At 39.1% G+C, this 16,451-nt stretch overlaps 1 protein-coding gene across 5 annotated transcripts in view; it reads right to left on the reverse strand.

Annotated features, from left to right (window-relative positions):
- Nucleotides 1-4,118: 4,118 nt before the first annotated feature.
- Nucleotides 4,119-16,451, reverse strand: part of CIDEA (cell death inducing DFFA like effector a) — a 28,380-nt gene continuing 16,047 nt past the window's right edge. For all 5 annotated transcript variants that reach the window (XM_003340649.4, XM_056823627.1, XM_056823625.1 and 2 more), the window contains 4 exons: nt 16,223-16,367; nt 13,559-13,705; nt 7,769-7,944; nt 4,119-4,784 (listed from right to left, as the gene is read on the reverse strand). In XM_003340649.4, coding sequence (XP_003340697.3) covers nt 4,640-4,784; nt 7,769-7,944; nt 13,559-13,705; nt 16,223-16,367 — 613 coding nt within the window. In that variant the 3' untranslated portion in view covers nt 4,119-4,639. The remainder of the gene's footprint in view (nt 4,785-7,768; nt 7,945-13,558; nt 13,706-16,222; nt 16,368-16,451) is intronic.

Genomic DNA, 16,451 nt, shown 5'->3' on the forward strand with positions numbered 1-16,451 from the left:
TGGTTAAAGGGCAGCTAAATGGTTCAGTGGATGGAGTGCCAGGCTTATAGTCAGGAAGCCCTGGGTTCAGATTTGGCCTCAGACACTTAACTAGATGTGTGATTCTGGGCTAAAGTCACTTAATCTCTGTTGGTCTTAATTCACTGGAGAAGGAATGGCACACCACTCTGGAATCTTTGCCAAGAAAACTCCACAGACAGTATGGCCCCTGGGGTCATGTAGAATCAGATATCATTAAACAATAAAAAAGACAACCACACAGAAGTCTTTTTTCAAGTGACCGAATAGCCAGAACTAGAGATACCTTCAAAAAAAAAAAGGTAAAGCTATAGTTGACTGTATCACAAGAACTACAGAAGTTAGAAGTGGTATTCTAGGTTATAAAATGTGACTTTAGAACACAACAGAAAAATGATAGCTGGCCTTTTGAGAGCACTCTAAACACAAGAGTATTTTCTCAACAATCCTTTGGTGGTTGGTTGTATAAGGATCATCCCTAATTTTATAGAAGGGGAAACTGAGGCCTGGAGCAGGAAAATTTTCCATCAAAAACTTCTAATAGGGATAAAGGGATACCTGCTTGACACCCTTTCTGGAAGCAGTTTGTCTTCATTCCAGGCATACCATCCGTCCATCCTCAGAAAGGTTCTTCTGAGTTCTTTGCTAATCAGAAATGAAGGAAAAGGAAAATACCTTCTTTTCACAGGCTTCTCTGCTATGCTGGGGTTACCTAGGTGATACTAATGATCGTGGGTGAGCTGATTCAATCACTGCTAAAGAATGCTTCTTTATGATAACAGCTAATCTTTATGTAACACTTTAAACATATTATCTTATCTGATCCTTAAAACAACTTTGTGAAAGTAGGTGCTATTATTACCCCCATTTTACAGATGAGGAAATGGGGACTGAGAAAACTTAAGGGACTTCCTGGGGTCACCCAGCTCGTAAGCCTGTGAGGCAGAACCTCTCTCTTCATATCACCATCCTAGTCTTTCCTAGTCCTAGATAATTAGGTTTACAGAACTTAAATTGAGAAAGCAACATGTTAGGGAAAGTACAATGTCACAGGAAGAACACTGCACTGGGAACCAGAAAAACCTGTGCTCAAATTCCAGCGTGACCAACAAATTCCCCATGTGTCTGGGCATACCTTTTACTCTTCTAAACCAGTATCTCCATTTATAATGAGGCAAATTATCCATAATACTACCCACCTGGAAAGAGTTGTCCCAGGACAAAGGGAGAAACACTTTGTAAAACACTATATAATGGGGACCTCATATTCTTAGGGGGCAGCTAGACAGCACAGTGGACAAAGTGCTGGCCTTGGAGTCAGGAGGACTTGAATTCAAATCCAGTCTTAGGCACTGCCTAGCTGTGTAACCTTGGGCAAATCCCTTAACTCTGTTTGCCTCAGGGTTTTAAATGCCTTTAAAATGCATTATGTGTAATGGAGGCTAGCACATGGGCATTCTGTTCCTCATCTGTAAAATGAGCTGGAAAAGGAAATGGCCAACCACTCCAGTATCTTTGCCAAGAAAACCCCAAATGGGGTCATGAAGAAAGGGACATGGCCAAACAACAATTTTCTTAAAAGAAGAGGACTATAATGGTGTGTGGAAAAATCACCCTTCCTGTTAGTCACAAGAGCCTGGCTTGCTTAATCCCTGTTTTGTAGTTCAATCCCCACAACAGAGTCCAACTCTACCTTCCCCACATCCTACTCTTAGGAGAAAAATGATGGAACCTGGACTTGGGATAAGATGCTTACCTCCCTCCTCTTTCCCCTCCACTTCCCCTACAACGCCTAGGTTTTTCTCAAGAATGAAGGGGTGGGGAGGAGGGATGAAATCACAGAAAGATCACAAGAGCCCTGGAAGGAATAGGCAAATAAACACTTGTTTCTTTTGCAGTCCAAGTTATTCAAGGCAAAAGGGCTGGGCCAGAGCAGGGCAGTGCTGCCTATGGAGTGACAGTAGGGGCTGAGTCAACAGGAACCAGATCTACAGTGAGAATTCCTTTTTTGGAAACCAGGCAGCCTGACTCTTTCCAGGAGTGTTCAAAATCCTTGGTCAGTGACGCAATCCCACAATGAGCAACGAGTCCAAGAAACAACTGCTGGTTTGAAGGATTTGAAAGAAAACCAGGCCAAAAGAAAAAGAAAAGAATAAAGCCCCCAAATTCCATATTTATTTTAAGAGAATAAAGGGAAGAAAAGGCTTAGAGTAATGCTCTTTCTTTATAAGGTTGCCCTATAACTGAAAGAAGTATTTAAGCTCTGTAGCAAGCTGGATCTACTGGTTTAAAGAGATTTTAGGCAAAATACTGGAGGTTTTTTTCCTTTTACAGTAAAAGGAAAAATTTCTTCTCAAGAAGGAGTTAAGGAAGAAGTTTAGAAAGAGGAGGGGGAAAGGTCAGTATCCAAAAAAAGTAAGAGAATTCTCTATCATTTATCACATTTGGGATATATGCCTGCATAGAATAGTTTTCAGAATGCATATTCTAAATTATTTGTTCTTTTTATACCCACTAATGGCACTGCCACCCTCAAAAGAACTGGAAGATCATCCTTCCAAGGGGAGTTTCAGCAGTCCCTGCACTGGATGACAAGTAAGGCCAGAAGAAGGTTGGAGCTGTGAGAAAGGAGGGAAGGGTCTTTGGAGTAAGTGTTGTCCTAGTCTAAGTCTACTAGAGACCTACATCCATTCTCCATTGTGCTAATAAAGCGGAGGTTTTGTCTCTCATTCAAATGTTAGCTCCTTTGAGTAGGGATCACTAGGTATTTGGATACACTGTACCACCTGATTTATGAAAAGAGAAAAGGGAAATAAGTTGGTGTGATGGACGATAGGATTGTTGGGTGCTAGAGGCCACCTAGTGGTGCTGCCAGAAGATCTGGCTCACTTCCCTGCTTTTTGCTATTTAGAGAGAGCTGTCATGGAGTAACTAATTAAATAACTGGCTGAGAGGATGCACTCGGCTATTTGACCATCCAAACAGGGCTCCAACTAAATGCAAGTAACCCAGTGGCCTTTTTTCTTTGCTTGCATGGAAACTGCAGCTGGCCTCAGATTCTAGAGAAATCTAGAGATCAGACCTGGAACACCCCAGCATTATCCCTCCCCCAAATAAACTAACATAAAACCCGATCCACTTTGAGAACAGGAAATGTGTCCTAATTCTGCTCTTTAAGCCCCCATCTCTTGTTTAGGCCTTTATTCCTTTCATTCCTCCCTTCCCCCTACCATAAGGATTTGAAAATTTGCTTTTTCTCCACTGCCACATGACGTATTAAAACAATTGGAGAGCACAGAAGCATCAACCCAAACAACAAAAAAGGCTTTCAATTTGCAGAACTTGTTGCTGCTTGGATCAAACCCTCTTTCTCCCTGGCACTTCTCACCATTTAGTAGAAGAGAAAAGGAAAGAAGAGGGAAGATTCAATCATTTTCAGATCTTGTCCTCTTTTTCCCTCCTCAGGTAACAGAGCTGAAGAAACAGTGGGAAGGGAATCACTAGATTTGGTCCCACTGATCTCACTCTGGCTGGGATTCCCCTAGCTCCACTGAGTTCCAAACCCTGATTTTGTTTGGTTCTGCATCTGCTCTGCCTGTTCCTGTCTACTCTCAGTCTGTTCCCTTGAGGGCTTCCCACAGCACTCCTTGAATGATTTTCAGTTCTTGCTTCCCTCTGGTCTGGGTATCGGCAGCAGGGTACCTTCCCACTCAAGGTCTCAGAAGGAAAAATCCATCATGGAGTTTGGAGAAATTCCACCCTAAGCCAGTAAAATGGACATCAGGAAGCTTCTTAAAAGGCAAAAGGAAATAAAAATCTCAGGAGTCTGGAAAATCTAAAACTCACCTTCTCCCATACCCCACCCCCCAAATACCCTCAATTATTTTTATGAGGTCTGAGAAAAGCCCAAATACATAACGAAGACAGTATGTTAATGATGAAAGGAACAGATATCGCATTAGCCATAAGGAATTCCATCTCTAAGCATGTTTAAAGTGCAGCTTTACATAAAGCCAGGAAACTAGCAAGGTATAACTGCAGTTTTATTTAAGTAGAAATACTACATTTTTTGCCAATTAAAGAACCTCATTAGACATCAATACTGTTTGGCAATTCTTTATTTTTTTCATGGTATTGGTGAATTGGAGTGAAGACTTGAAAGTATTTTTTCTACATTTGTGATTGCAGGTGAAAATTTGTTTTCTGAGACACATATATATGGATAAATGGAGGGCCCTGCCTATTACAGTGAGTAAACCACTAAAACATATTCATTGAATAGTATATTTATTGAATACAACTTCTAGTGTTCCACAAAGTATCTTTCCTCTTCGCGTTTAGGTCCCTGGAGGCCATTTGTGTGTGCCCTTGCTTCCAAGCTCACTTTCTGTCCATCGCCCCTTTCATTAAATATAAAAGAATTTCCTAGGAAATAAAAAGCTGGCTAATGCTACCTTTCACCTGGATTATTAGCACAGAGCAGCAATGGCCAACTCTCAACAACTGATGTATTTAAGAATATAAGTTGGCATCCTTGAAACCAATCATTTAAAAGTTAATATTGGGGAAAGAAAAACTAAAGGAGCCATCTACAATCCCTTTGAGGCAAGGCATTGCTCCACTATAGAAGCCACCCCTTGGTGCTTGGTTTGGGAGGAGGGATAGAATCTTCACTGTCGTTAAGCACATGCAACATGTAAGTCCCGCCATAGACGAGAAACTGTCCGGTGATTTGGGCAGCATAGGACATAATCCGCAACAACTGCCTAGAAAAGAGAAGAAAGAAGTTGAGAAAGAAAGAAAACAAACAAAAAAGATCCAAAGGCTTGGTAAAATCACTTCCCTTGCTTGACTATGCAGTTTAAATTGGGATAGGAAAAAAAACCCCACTTTTCTCCTTCCAGATCTTGGTCTACTATCTCCAAAGTAACAATGCAAGCGAAAGGAGCCAACAGTTTCCAACATTAGAAGTCTATTCCCTACCACTCCCTTACTTAACTCAGTTATAATTAGAGAGACACACCCCTTATCTAAGCCCTGATTTGAGTAGAATGCCAAGCCTAAATACTAAAGATCTCCTGTTATATTCAGTGCCTTGAGTCATTCATTTTTATTAACTATGGAATACTACTGAGACCTTGGAGCTTTATTGATGAAAATAATTCATGTGGGCTTAAACTGAAGTTAAGCATGGTCAGTGGAAGGGAAAAAATTAATTAGGAACTTATGACACTTAGAAGGGCATAAGTTAACCCATTCAGAGCAATCAGTTAATATATCATCTCCAAGACAATCCTCAGAAGTTAGAGCCTAGAGTCTAGAGATGAAAAATAGTCATGTTATCAAGTCGAGCACTTTCCACTGATTTTAGTATTCAAAATGAGTAAGACTTGTTAGATAGAAATATCAGCTTTTGGAAAAGTTTGCAGGAACTGCTGCAGAGCGAAATAAGCAGAACTGAGAGAACAGTACACAATCACAGTAATATTGTACGATGTTTATCTGTGAAAGCTTGGCTACTCTCAATAACGCAATGGTCTGGACAGTCTGAAAAGACTTATGATGGGGAGTGCTCTCCCCCTCCAAAGAAAGAACTGTCAGAATCATTTTTCTCATCAGCATATTTATGGTTTTATTTTGGGGTTTGGGTTATGTACAAGTTTGCTCTTACAACAATGACCAACACAGAAGTGTTTTGCATGACGATAAAATAAAAAAAGAAATAATAGCTTTCACTTTTGCATTTCTATTCAGTATGAAGCTAAAAAGAGAGTTAAAAAAGGGGAGGGGGGATTCTTCCTACCTCTCTAAACTTGTGCCATGATCACAGCTGAGACAGCTAGAAATTGTATCACTTCCTAAGTGGGTTCAGTTGTGGGTGGATGCTCTTCTGAACCTGTCTGGAGATGCCACAGACTAAATTCCTGCCTTTGCCAGGTGCAGCTTTCCTCGCTGCTTGGACTCACCACAGTTGCCTAGAGCTAGACAGCTGGGTTGCTATCATCATGACTTTCTTAGCTGTTGCTATTCAGTGAATGCCTGTTGCTTCTCAGGAGGTTCATTTGATCTGCCTGTTAATTTAAACTAATCAGAAGAAACCCATAAATTTGTTTTTCAGGGATGCCCTTGCTGGGCATCAAATTGCAGCAAGATATAGAGGCAGCAACAAGGTGCCTTCAAGTTAACTTGCTGCCTCTGCCTTATTACTAGCTACCTATAAAAGGGGTGACTTTTAACAGAATGACAACAAAAGCCAGGCTGAACCTTTTGATCACAAGACTAACTAAAACATTTATTTGGCCCTTATTTTCTCAAGCCGTCCTTCTAATTTGTTCTATCGTACTCAGAGAAGGTAACTATAAGATCTGTTGAAGGAAAAACACAGAAATGCAAGTAATTTCTGTGTCTCTCTCTTTGGTCAGTGAGAGCAGGCAGAGGCCCCCTTAAAAACTAAAGGGGATTTACAGGAAGCAATAGAATATCCATCCAGGCACTACTGAATCTTTGTATTAAACTCCCGAGGGCCCCTGCTGCCATTGCTGCCTTCCTTCCTAGCAACTCCTTGCATTCATATGATACAAGGAATCCAGTGGTCATAAACGGTGTTCCTTGTATGGAAATCATTTCATCCAGTGTTCTATGGAAACTCCAATGGAGACCCAAGGGAGAGATATTCAGAGGTCTCTTCATCCAGAAGCATCTGGAATCACAGGAACCACAAAGAACACTCAATCCTGCTCCCTGATAAAGAAATCCAAGCTCAGAGGGGTGAAGGGCTCTCCCTGTGGACTTCTAATTGAGTCAAGTCAGAAGTCACTGCTGTTTCTGCTGTTTTTAAAAATTCATTTTCTTTTTTTTATAGCAAATGACAAAGACGCAGTTTACCAACTTTACTCTTTTTTTTTTTGCCTAGGCTTAAGCCATATTTAAACAATTGTCAAAACTTACTATGTTGCCAGCATTTTAAATCCTTACTTTCCTTTACTCTGTACAGTCAATGCTCTGTACTGGTTCTAAGGCAGAATGTAGTGAGAACTAGGCAATAGAGGTTAAGTGACTTGCCCAGGGTCACCCAGATAAGAATTGTCTGAGGCTAGATTTTGAACCCAGGACCTCTCATCTCTAGACCTGGCTCTCAATCCACTGAGCTACCTCATTTCCCCTATCGGTTTTTGTCGATAATGTTGAGAGCCAGTCATTATGCACTTTTGGTCTCAAAATGCTAGCTAATAGGTAATCAAAACAAACTCTTAGGTTATCCTAAGAGCTTCTGTTCCTTACAGTCAGTCAATATACTTTATTTCTTACTTAACAAGTCCCCTACCACTTTCCAGGTACTTTGCTAGGTCCTGAGGATACAAAGAAAGGTAAAAGACAGATTTCAAGGAATGAGGAGACAACATGCAAACAACCATATTCAAAACGAGCTATCCATCGGGTAAACTGGAGGCAGGGAACAGAGGGAAGGCTCTAGCAGTGAGAAGGAACAGGCTTCTTGTAAGAGGAAAGACCACTTGTAATGCAGTATTATCAGACCAGGCAATTAATAAGCATTTATTTATCAGACCAGTTTGTCAGTCAGCACCTCCTACGTCCCCGGGACTGGGCTAAGCACAGCTTCTCAAGAAGCTTGAGACCTGGAGACTGGAAAGATCATACCCGGCTGGGATAATATATGGATACCTTCTACTTGCCTAAAAGGATTTAAGCCCATAAAACGTATATAAAAACTCATATAAAAAAAGCTTACCTCAGCACAGCTTTGGCTGATGTACATCGGATGTCATAGGACACAGAATACATCTCATACATGGTGGCTTTCACGTTTAAGCATCCAAGAAAGTCTTTGGGATTTGTCTTATACAAATCAAAAGTGACCCTTGCTATTCCAGATTTTTTCTGCTTCTGAGTAGCATACTTAGGACCCTGTTTTGAGGAAACAAGAGTTAATGAGAATTTTTTTTAGCTAAATCACACATCTAGTTTCTTAACTTTTGTTTTAAGCTAGCTTCAGACTTTAATTGAAGCCCATGAAAAAATATTGATACCTGTGAGCTATTTACACAAAGTCTATAATTTAAGAAGAGTGATTTGATTCCAAGTTTTGAATAATTTGTATCTCAGCCCAACATTTGTATCCCTGTAATTATAGTTCTGCTGCTGGACCTTTTTTTTTTAACATCCTTATCTTCTGTCTTAGAATCAATATTATGTACCATTTCTAAGATAGTAGAGTGGTTAGGGCTAGGCAATGAGAGCTATGTGACTGGCCCAGGGTCTCACAGTGAGGCAATGTCTGAAGCCAGATGTGAGCCCAGGACCTCCCATCTCCAGGACTGGCTCTCTCTATACCCTGCTGAACCAACTCCCTGCTCTCTGCTGCCAGAATTTTAGTGAGACTTAAAGAATATAAGTTTGTAGTGTTGGGTTGATTTCAATGTTCAATGAACTCTAGATCTAAGAGGTAAAAGGTATTAAGATGTACTCATGGGTTAATGAATTGTAACAGATACCAAATAGTGAAGTGTTTGGGTGTTTTAGCTTTATTTCCTGACAATACAGCACTTTTCCATTCAGTTTCTTTTCTTTTCCTTTCCTTTCCTTTCCTTTCCTTTCCTTTCCTTTCCTTTTCTTTCCTTTCCTTTCCTTTCCTTTCCTTTCCTTTCCTTTTCTTTCCTTTCCTTTCCTTTTCTTTTCTTTTCTTTTCTTTTCTTTTCTTTTCTTTTCTTTTCTTTTTTAACCCTTACCTTCTGTTTTAGAATCAATACTGTGTATTGGCTCCAAGGCAGAAGAGTAGTAAGGGCTAGGCAATGGGGGTCAAGTGACTTGCCCAGGGTCACACAGCTGGGAAGAGTCTGAGGCCAGATTTGATCCCAGGACATCCCATCTCTGGGCCTGACTCTCAATCCACTGAGATACCCAACTGTCCCCACTCTTTTTCTTTTTCAACTGAGTCTGATAGTAACAACTTGGGCGGATGTACTTTTTGGTGTCATAGGACATAGAATAATATCATACATGATGACTTTCACATTAGTCTTAGTAACAACTCTCAGACAAAGAGGGAAAAGGCTAAGTAAATAGGTTTAGGTGTCAAGTGTCACACAACTAGGAAATGCCCGAGGCCAGATTTGAACCCAGGTCTTCCTAATTCCAGGTTTGGCACTATATTCTCTGAGTCACCTAGCTGCCCTCACCATTTATTTTCAGTTGAGAGAGAGTCCATTTTGTTTCCGTGTCATATTGTTTATGTCTGAGATGGAATGAGGAGTAAGTGGACTGTCAATTTAAAGCTAGAAGGGAGGGGCCTGGCCATTCATCAAGTCTAAATCCTTTGAACTGGCAACCCAGAGAAGTCTTGCTGATAGTAAATGACAGAGCTGGGATTTGAACCCAGCATCTTTGTTTTTAAATGCAATATTGTTTCCACCCCCCAAACTAAGCATTTTGTTTTAAAATTTCTCTGTATGAGGCAGAGAATTAGCATTTGAGGAACATAATAGTGTTATAGAATATTCAGAACTCCACATTAGTAAGATTTTCAGACCAAAATCTTTTAATTCCATTATTAAAAATTTTACCCACTTTTTGTTTCATCCTATCCTGTTTTTCTTATTATTTTTCCCATCTCAAATGCAGAGGCTTTCTTTCTTTCTTCCTTTACTTTCTATCTTAGTAAGCATTCTAAGACAAAAAGGCAAGGGTGAGACAAATAAAGTTAAGTGACTTGTCTAGGGTCACACTACTAGCAAGGGTCTACCTAATTGCCCCCACAGAGTTCTTTCTAACGTCTCTGAGCAAAGGGATAATGAACTGGAGGAATTCCATGTGAACTGGAACGACCTCCAGGAATTGATGCAGAGTGAGAGGAGTAGAACCAGGAGAACATTATACACAGAGACTGATACACTATGGCACAATCGAATGTAATGGACTTCTCTACTAGCAGCAATGCAATGATCCAGAACAGTTCTGAGGGACTTAAGAGAAAGAACACTGTCCACATCCAGAGAAAGAACTGTGGGAGCAGAAACACAGAAGGAAAACAACTGCTTGATCACATGGGCTGATGGGGATATGACTGAGGATATAGACTCTTAAACAATCGCCCTAGTGCAAATATCAATAATATGGAATTAGGTCTTGATCAATGACACATGTAAAACCCAGTGGAATTGGGCATTGGCTATGGGAGGGGCTGGGGGGAGAGGAGGGAAAGAACATGAATCCTGTAACCATGGAAAAAATATTTGAAATTAATTAAATAAAAATTTCTAAAAATCTAAAATAATAATGATAAATAAACAAAGTCTCCATGTAACAGATTAAAGATGATCAATCTGCAAGAAACTTTGGTCAGGATCCATTCCTTCTCAAATAGCCATATTGCAGTTGATGTGAACTGTAGTTTAATGACTCCCTAACGAAGGGCTGCCAACTAGATCTTGGTGTATCTTTGGCAGTGTCCTAACATCCACAAGAAGAGATCCAAGTTATAATCATTCCAGAGCTATCTACCAAACCCTAAACCATCAGGGTCCATGTAAGTTTTCATTATGTCTGCTTTGAAAGGGAAACTGCCGTAATTGAATCTAGGAAGCAACTTATTTAATTGCACTTAAGTCCAGATAATTGACTCACTGTGTCCTAGGAACCCTGGAGCTTGTGGATTTCTTATTCATCCCGGGAGGGATAGAGAATGTAGAAAGTCATCTTCGAAACCACATCTTTCCTTCAACAATTCCAACAAACTGCCAAAGAAGTTATTCTCAATTGCTTAGTAGAGGATGCCACTCAGTGGCCATCTTGCATATTACAAATGGCTGGTTTCTGATCACTCGTTTATATATCCTTATAAGGGTTTAGAAATTATTTGTGCCTTTTTTTTTTCATATATGATATGATATCATCATATCACCATGGTCATTTCTCAATATTCTTCCACTCTTGGAATCTATGGCTTGCAAAAGCAATTTCCTCACAACACCCCTATGAAATAATTTATTATATTATAGTGTTTTAGCTCCACTTTCCAGATGAGAAAACTATTGCTTTGAATGGTTAAGTGACTTCATTGTGATCACACAGCTAGTAAAAATCTCTCTGAAGTTGGATTTGAATCTAGATCTCCTGTTTCCCTGGTGAGTTAGGTGGTACAGTGGATAGGATGCTGAGTTTGGAGTTAGAAAGACAAATCTTTCTGCGTTCAAATCTAGCCTCAGACACTGACTAGCTGTGTGATCCTGGGTAAAGTTTGCCTCAGTTTCCTCATCTGTTTGCCTTCATTTCTTCATCTGTCAAATGATCTAGAGAAGAAAATGGCAAATCACTCCAGTGTCTTTGCCAAGAAAACCCCAAATGGGATCATGAAGAATTGGAGATGGCTGAAATGACATACAATAACAACTCCTGACTCCAAGTGCAGTACCCTATTCACCACGTCAAACTTCCTGGAGGTGAGGATAAGTAGGTTATAGTCAGAAATTCTTGGCAGGAGATCTTATTTGCAGATAGAAAACAAGGGATCAGACCACCTGGGATCCCTCTATTTGTTTTAACCTAATGATAACAACTGACCAACAAAAAAGATTTATCCTTATACATGGCTAACCAAGTTTTCCCATACATATATGTAAGTATGCCCACATATATGCATTTAACTGTGGAGAAAGGAGAGATGCCGAAGTGGATAAGCGCTAGAGTTGGAGTGCTGGAAAGTTGTAAGTTTAACAACTTACCTTTGTGATCCTGCTCAAATCACTTCATTTCTCAGCACTCTTGGCATCTCTCTAAGACTGTAACTTACAGAGAAGGTGCCAGCATAGATTGGTAGAGTGCTTCCTTACTTGAGAGTTCACTCTACCAATGAAATCACAAGCCCAGTTCTGATCACTATCCTATGATTAATTCTTTTTTTAAAAACACTTATTTTCTCTCTTAGAATCAATACTAAGTGTCTGTTCCAAGGGAGAAGAACAGTAAGGGCTAGGCAACGGGGGTTAAGTGACTTGCCCAGGGTCCCACAGATAAGAAGTGTCTGAGGTCAGATTTGAATCAAGACCTCTTGACTCCAGGTCAGGCTTTCTATCTACTGAGCCACCTTGCTGCCCCCTATGATTGAGTCTTAAAGCAAGTTGAGAGAATGCCTTTATCAGTATGAAAGAAAAAGAAAAACTTAATGAGTTGAGTATGAACTTTAAAAAAATATTTCAAAAGGATCAGGGCAAGAAATCAAGATAATAACTGAGAACAATATTTAGAGATAATAAAAAATTATTAAAATGATAAAATAAAACCAAGAGCTATTTTGCTTTGTTTGGGGACAATCCCTACATTCCCATATGCCTGTTAGGGATGTGGGACTTATGAAAAAAAGGAAGTTTAAGAGATTAAATGACTTGTTTAAGGTCACATCCCTACTAAGAGGTAGGGCCAAGGCTAGACCTGAAGTCTCCTTACTTCTAGTTCCATATTGGTGCTTACAATTCTTCTCTTAAAGAAAATAGAAAAGGTATCCTTAACTGTAGAATTGGTAAGTTTTTATTTTAAGCAGTACTAGAAGCCTAGGGGGAAATGCTTCTGTAATTCAACTTAGTGTTTCATTGGCTTTTAGTGAACTCTCCCAAACTAAATTTTCCATAGGCTTTGCTTTAGACTGATTATGGCACTCCTGATAGCCCTTTGTCTCTTCCATCAACATAAATTTTCTTCCCTTTTTTCTCCCCTCCATCCTCTCTCTTCTTTGACTACTACCTATGTTTCCACAAAAATTTCTTTTCCAGAAATCAGTCCCAGATGAATAGAACAACCTCCTGCTACAAGCTCTGTCACCCACTACCTCCAAGAATCTCTCTGATGACCTCTGTGGTTTCTCTGACCAAATAACATAATCGACCCAGCTTTTCCATTGAAGTGCCAACTATGCACCAGATGCTGAATGGAATATTTCAAAAGATAAATAGATGAGTTTTAAAATTTAATACTCTATATGCCTAAAATATTCTTTCCCTCCTTCTTTCCCATTGAATTTTTACCAATCTTTAAAGACCAATTCAAATGCCATCCCTGGCCATTGCTATCTGTTCTGTTCCCCTACTAGATTCCAAGTTCCATGAGGACAGGGACTAAGCCATCTTTGAACTTCAGTTCTCTCCCCGACTCCTCTTTCATCTCCCCTTACTGCACACTTCCCTGCAGAAACTTAGTAAATGTCTACTGAATAAATGTTGGTCATGAAATTGCCTAGTTTTCTCCCATTAATCTCCTTGAGGACAGAAATATCATTCAGCACCAGATCACATCTTTGAGTGCATGGCATACTGTCACTGCCTAGAATATAACTATTTACTGATTCAAATGAGTCCCTCAATCTCTTTGACTCCATTCTTACCATTTCAATTCCAGAGGATACCAGTTATATTGAGAATATGGATAAAGCCCTCAGATTTCTTGAGTGTACATATCAGGTAAATACAAGCTCTGGCATTAGGGGTTCCCCATGCCTGCAGTGAGAGATAAATTTGATGAGAGTTTTGCTTACCAGTGTCCACTTCTGCCCTTTTTCCAAGATCATAAAATGTGTATTATCTCCTAGGGTCTGAAAGAATTCTTCCGTATCTACGACTGTGCCATCTTCTTCCAACACCAAAGTAACCAGGCCTGTAGTAATTGCTAGGGCATCCAGGGTCTAGATTTGTAAGAGAACAAAAACCAGGATCATTGGCTTTGTAATAATATGGGCTGGTTCAATTCTAGCCACCAGCATTGTCTTCTTTCTATTCATTTCCAAAGATCATTGAAATGGTAAGTTTTGGATAATGGCAAGAACAGATAACCACCTATAATATTTAACACATTATGAGATTTTTTCCCTTTTAAATTATTTCCCAAGGAGATAAAAATCAAAGGGAAAAGGGCCCACATGTATGAGAGTATATTTTGAGCAACATTTTCTGTAGTAGCAAAGAATTGGAAAAAAATAAATGTTCATCAATTGGAGAAGAGCCAAACAAATTTTGGTATAGGAATTAATAAAATATTATTGTGTCATAAGAAAGAAAAATATAATGCAAGGAAGGAGCAAAACAAGCATTTGTTAAAAGTGTAGGTGGTCTTGTTTGATCCTCATACAAACCCAAGATATTATTATCCCCATTTTATAGTTAAGTGACTTGCCCAGGGTTACCCAGCTAGTAAGTGTCTGAGGCTAGATATGAACTTAAATTTTCCTTACTCCAAGCCCAGTACTCCATTCCTTGTACCATTAAGCTGCTTCTATCTGATTATTTCAGAGAAATGTAGAAATATTTGTATGAATGTATACAGTGGAAAATGAGTTAATCAGGACAATGGCTGGTTTTGTTATAGCAAACCTATACCAGTAATAATATGAAGGAAATCCACTTAGAAAGACCTTCAAATCTGATCAAAAGACCTTAGCCTCTCAGGTTTAAAAAGTGTTTTCCTCACACAACTTTGTGAGGCAGAAAATACCTCCAGTCTCCTATGACTTAAGTGATTTACCCATGGTCACAGTTCTAAAGAACTGAAATGTAGAATTCAAACCCAGATCTCCTGATTCCAAGGTCAGAACTCTTTCCACTTGCCTTGCTATTTCTGACCATTACCAAAAAGTATCAAAATAAATGTTACTGTGTTTTGTCATGCAAAAATAAATGTCCATGTGTTCTCCAGTCTGTCATCTTGAAACAAAATAACAGCTATAAGTTCTCAAATGGTTCTCCTTTTCATAATTTTGTGGATTCCAGAGAAAGAGATAGCTATCTGACCCTTTTCTCACTCCCCTGGGGTTTAAATTGGGGAAGAACTTTGAGAGTCATTGATCTAGATTCCTTTGCAGAAAATTGGAAGTATCAAGACTATCTAAAGAAATCTTTACTAGACGCAAGCAATTCTCTCCTTTTTCTGCAATTCTTCTATCCTCATTTAATATGTTATACATACCCTATGTCAACTTTTAAAAAAGTTTCTTAAACATGTTAGTAAGACTGTTTTTTGAAAACAGATTTCAAAGAAATCCACTAAATTATAAATGATTGCTGCCTGCAGCAATCCACTAAATTACAAGTTTGCTTTCTATAGTTCACAGAACTACCAACATGTTGGCAAATTATGGTCTTTCTGTTCATCATTTATTAAAATACGAGTATGTGGCATGACCTAAACTGCCAATTTTCTTGCTCCAGTAGCTTTCACATATATGGTGACATGAGAAACTCTTTCACAGCATGTCAAAAAGGGGACCAGTTCAAGAATAAATAAAGAGGGTCATTGTCTCTCTCTTCCTCATCCCCGTGAAAGTCCTTTAAGTACAATATTCTCTATCTTTTTCCTTTGCTTTCTTCCCCATATTATTATTATTATTAACAGTCAAAATAATATGTTTAGTACTTTAAGGTTTACAAAATGCTTTCTATTGCTACACTATTGTTGACTTTAAGGCTTGAAACCAACCTTTCTGTATCTACAGATAAAAGAAAGTACTAACAATATCACCTTTGACTGAGTTTGACTATTAAATTTTAGGCTGGCCAGTCTGAAAATTACCATTAATTCATAACTAGCTTTATTCTTATTTATTCTCTGAAATATGTTATGTATACCCTATATCCAGAGGTAAAAACAAAAAAGGAAGTCCTTTTTCAGAGCTTGACAAATCATTAAAGAAATACAAAAATCTCATCATGTAGGCTCTGACATTTGACACCAAGGTATATTATGGATCTTTTTTTAAAGCCTTTACTTTCTGTCTTAATGACAATTCTAAAACAAAAAGGCAAGGACTAGGCAAATATGGTTAAGTGACTTGCCCAGGCTCACATAGCTAGGAAGTATCTGAGGTCACATTTGAACCCTCTCTATCCACTGTGGCACTTAATTGACTCTTGTATTATGTATCTTAAGACCAACTTTGACTAGCCACCAGGTAAGTGGTTCAGCGGATAGACACCAGGTCTGGAGTTGGGAAGACCTGAGTTCAAATCTGACCTCAAATGCTTACTAGCTGTGTGACCCTGGGCAAGTTACTTAACCCTGTTGACCTCAGTTTTCTCATCTGTAAAAAGAGCTGGAGGAAAAAAATGACAAAACACTCCAATATTTTTGCCTAGAAAACCTCCAAAGGGTTCATGACTTAAACAACTGAATAACAAGGACTAGTTAAATGAGCCTTTTGGAACAGTACCTTGTTAATGAGTTCCTTCAGTGTATTGGCTGTCACCCCACGCCGGCTGCTTCTGTCATGATTTGAGACCCGGAAAGGCCGAGATGAAAACATGAGGGGAGTTAATAGGACTCGTTTGGTTTGTGATCCCACAAAAGTCAAGGGCCTAAAAACAGAAAAGGCAAGTCAAATTCAATTCATTTTAAATTCAAAACACATTTATTAAATACTTATTTCATATAATGCACTG

This window comes from Monodelphis domestica, chromosome 3 (assembly GCF_027887165.1).
Source record: "Monodelphis domestica isolate mMonDom1 chromosome 3, mMonDom1.pri, whole genome shotgun sequence".
In the NCBI taxonomy this organism is placed as follows: domain Eukaryota; kingdom Metazoa; phylum Chordata; class Mammalia; order Didelphimorphia; family Didelphidae; genus Monodelphis; species Monodelphis domestica.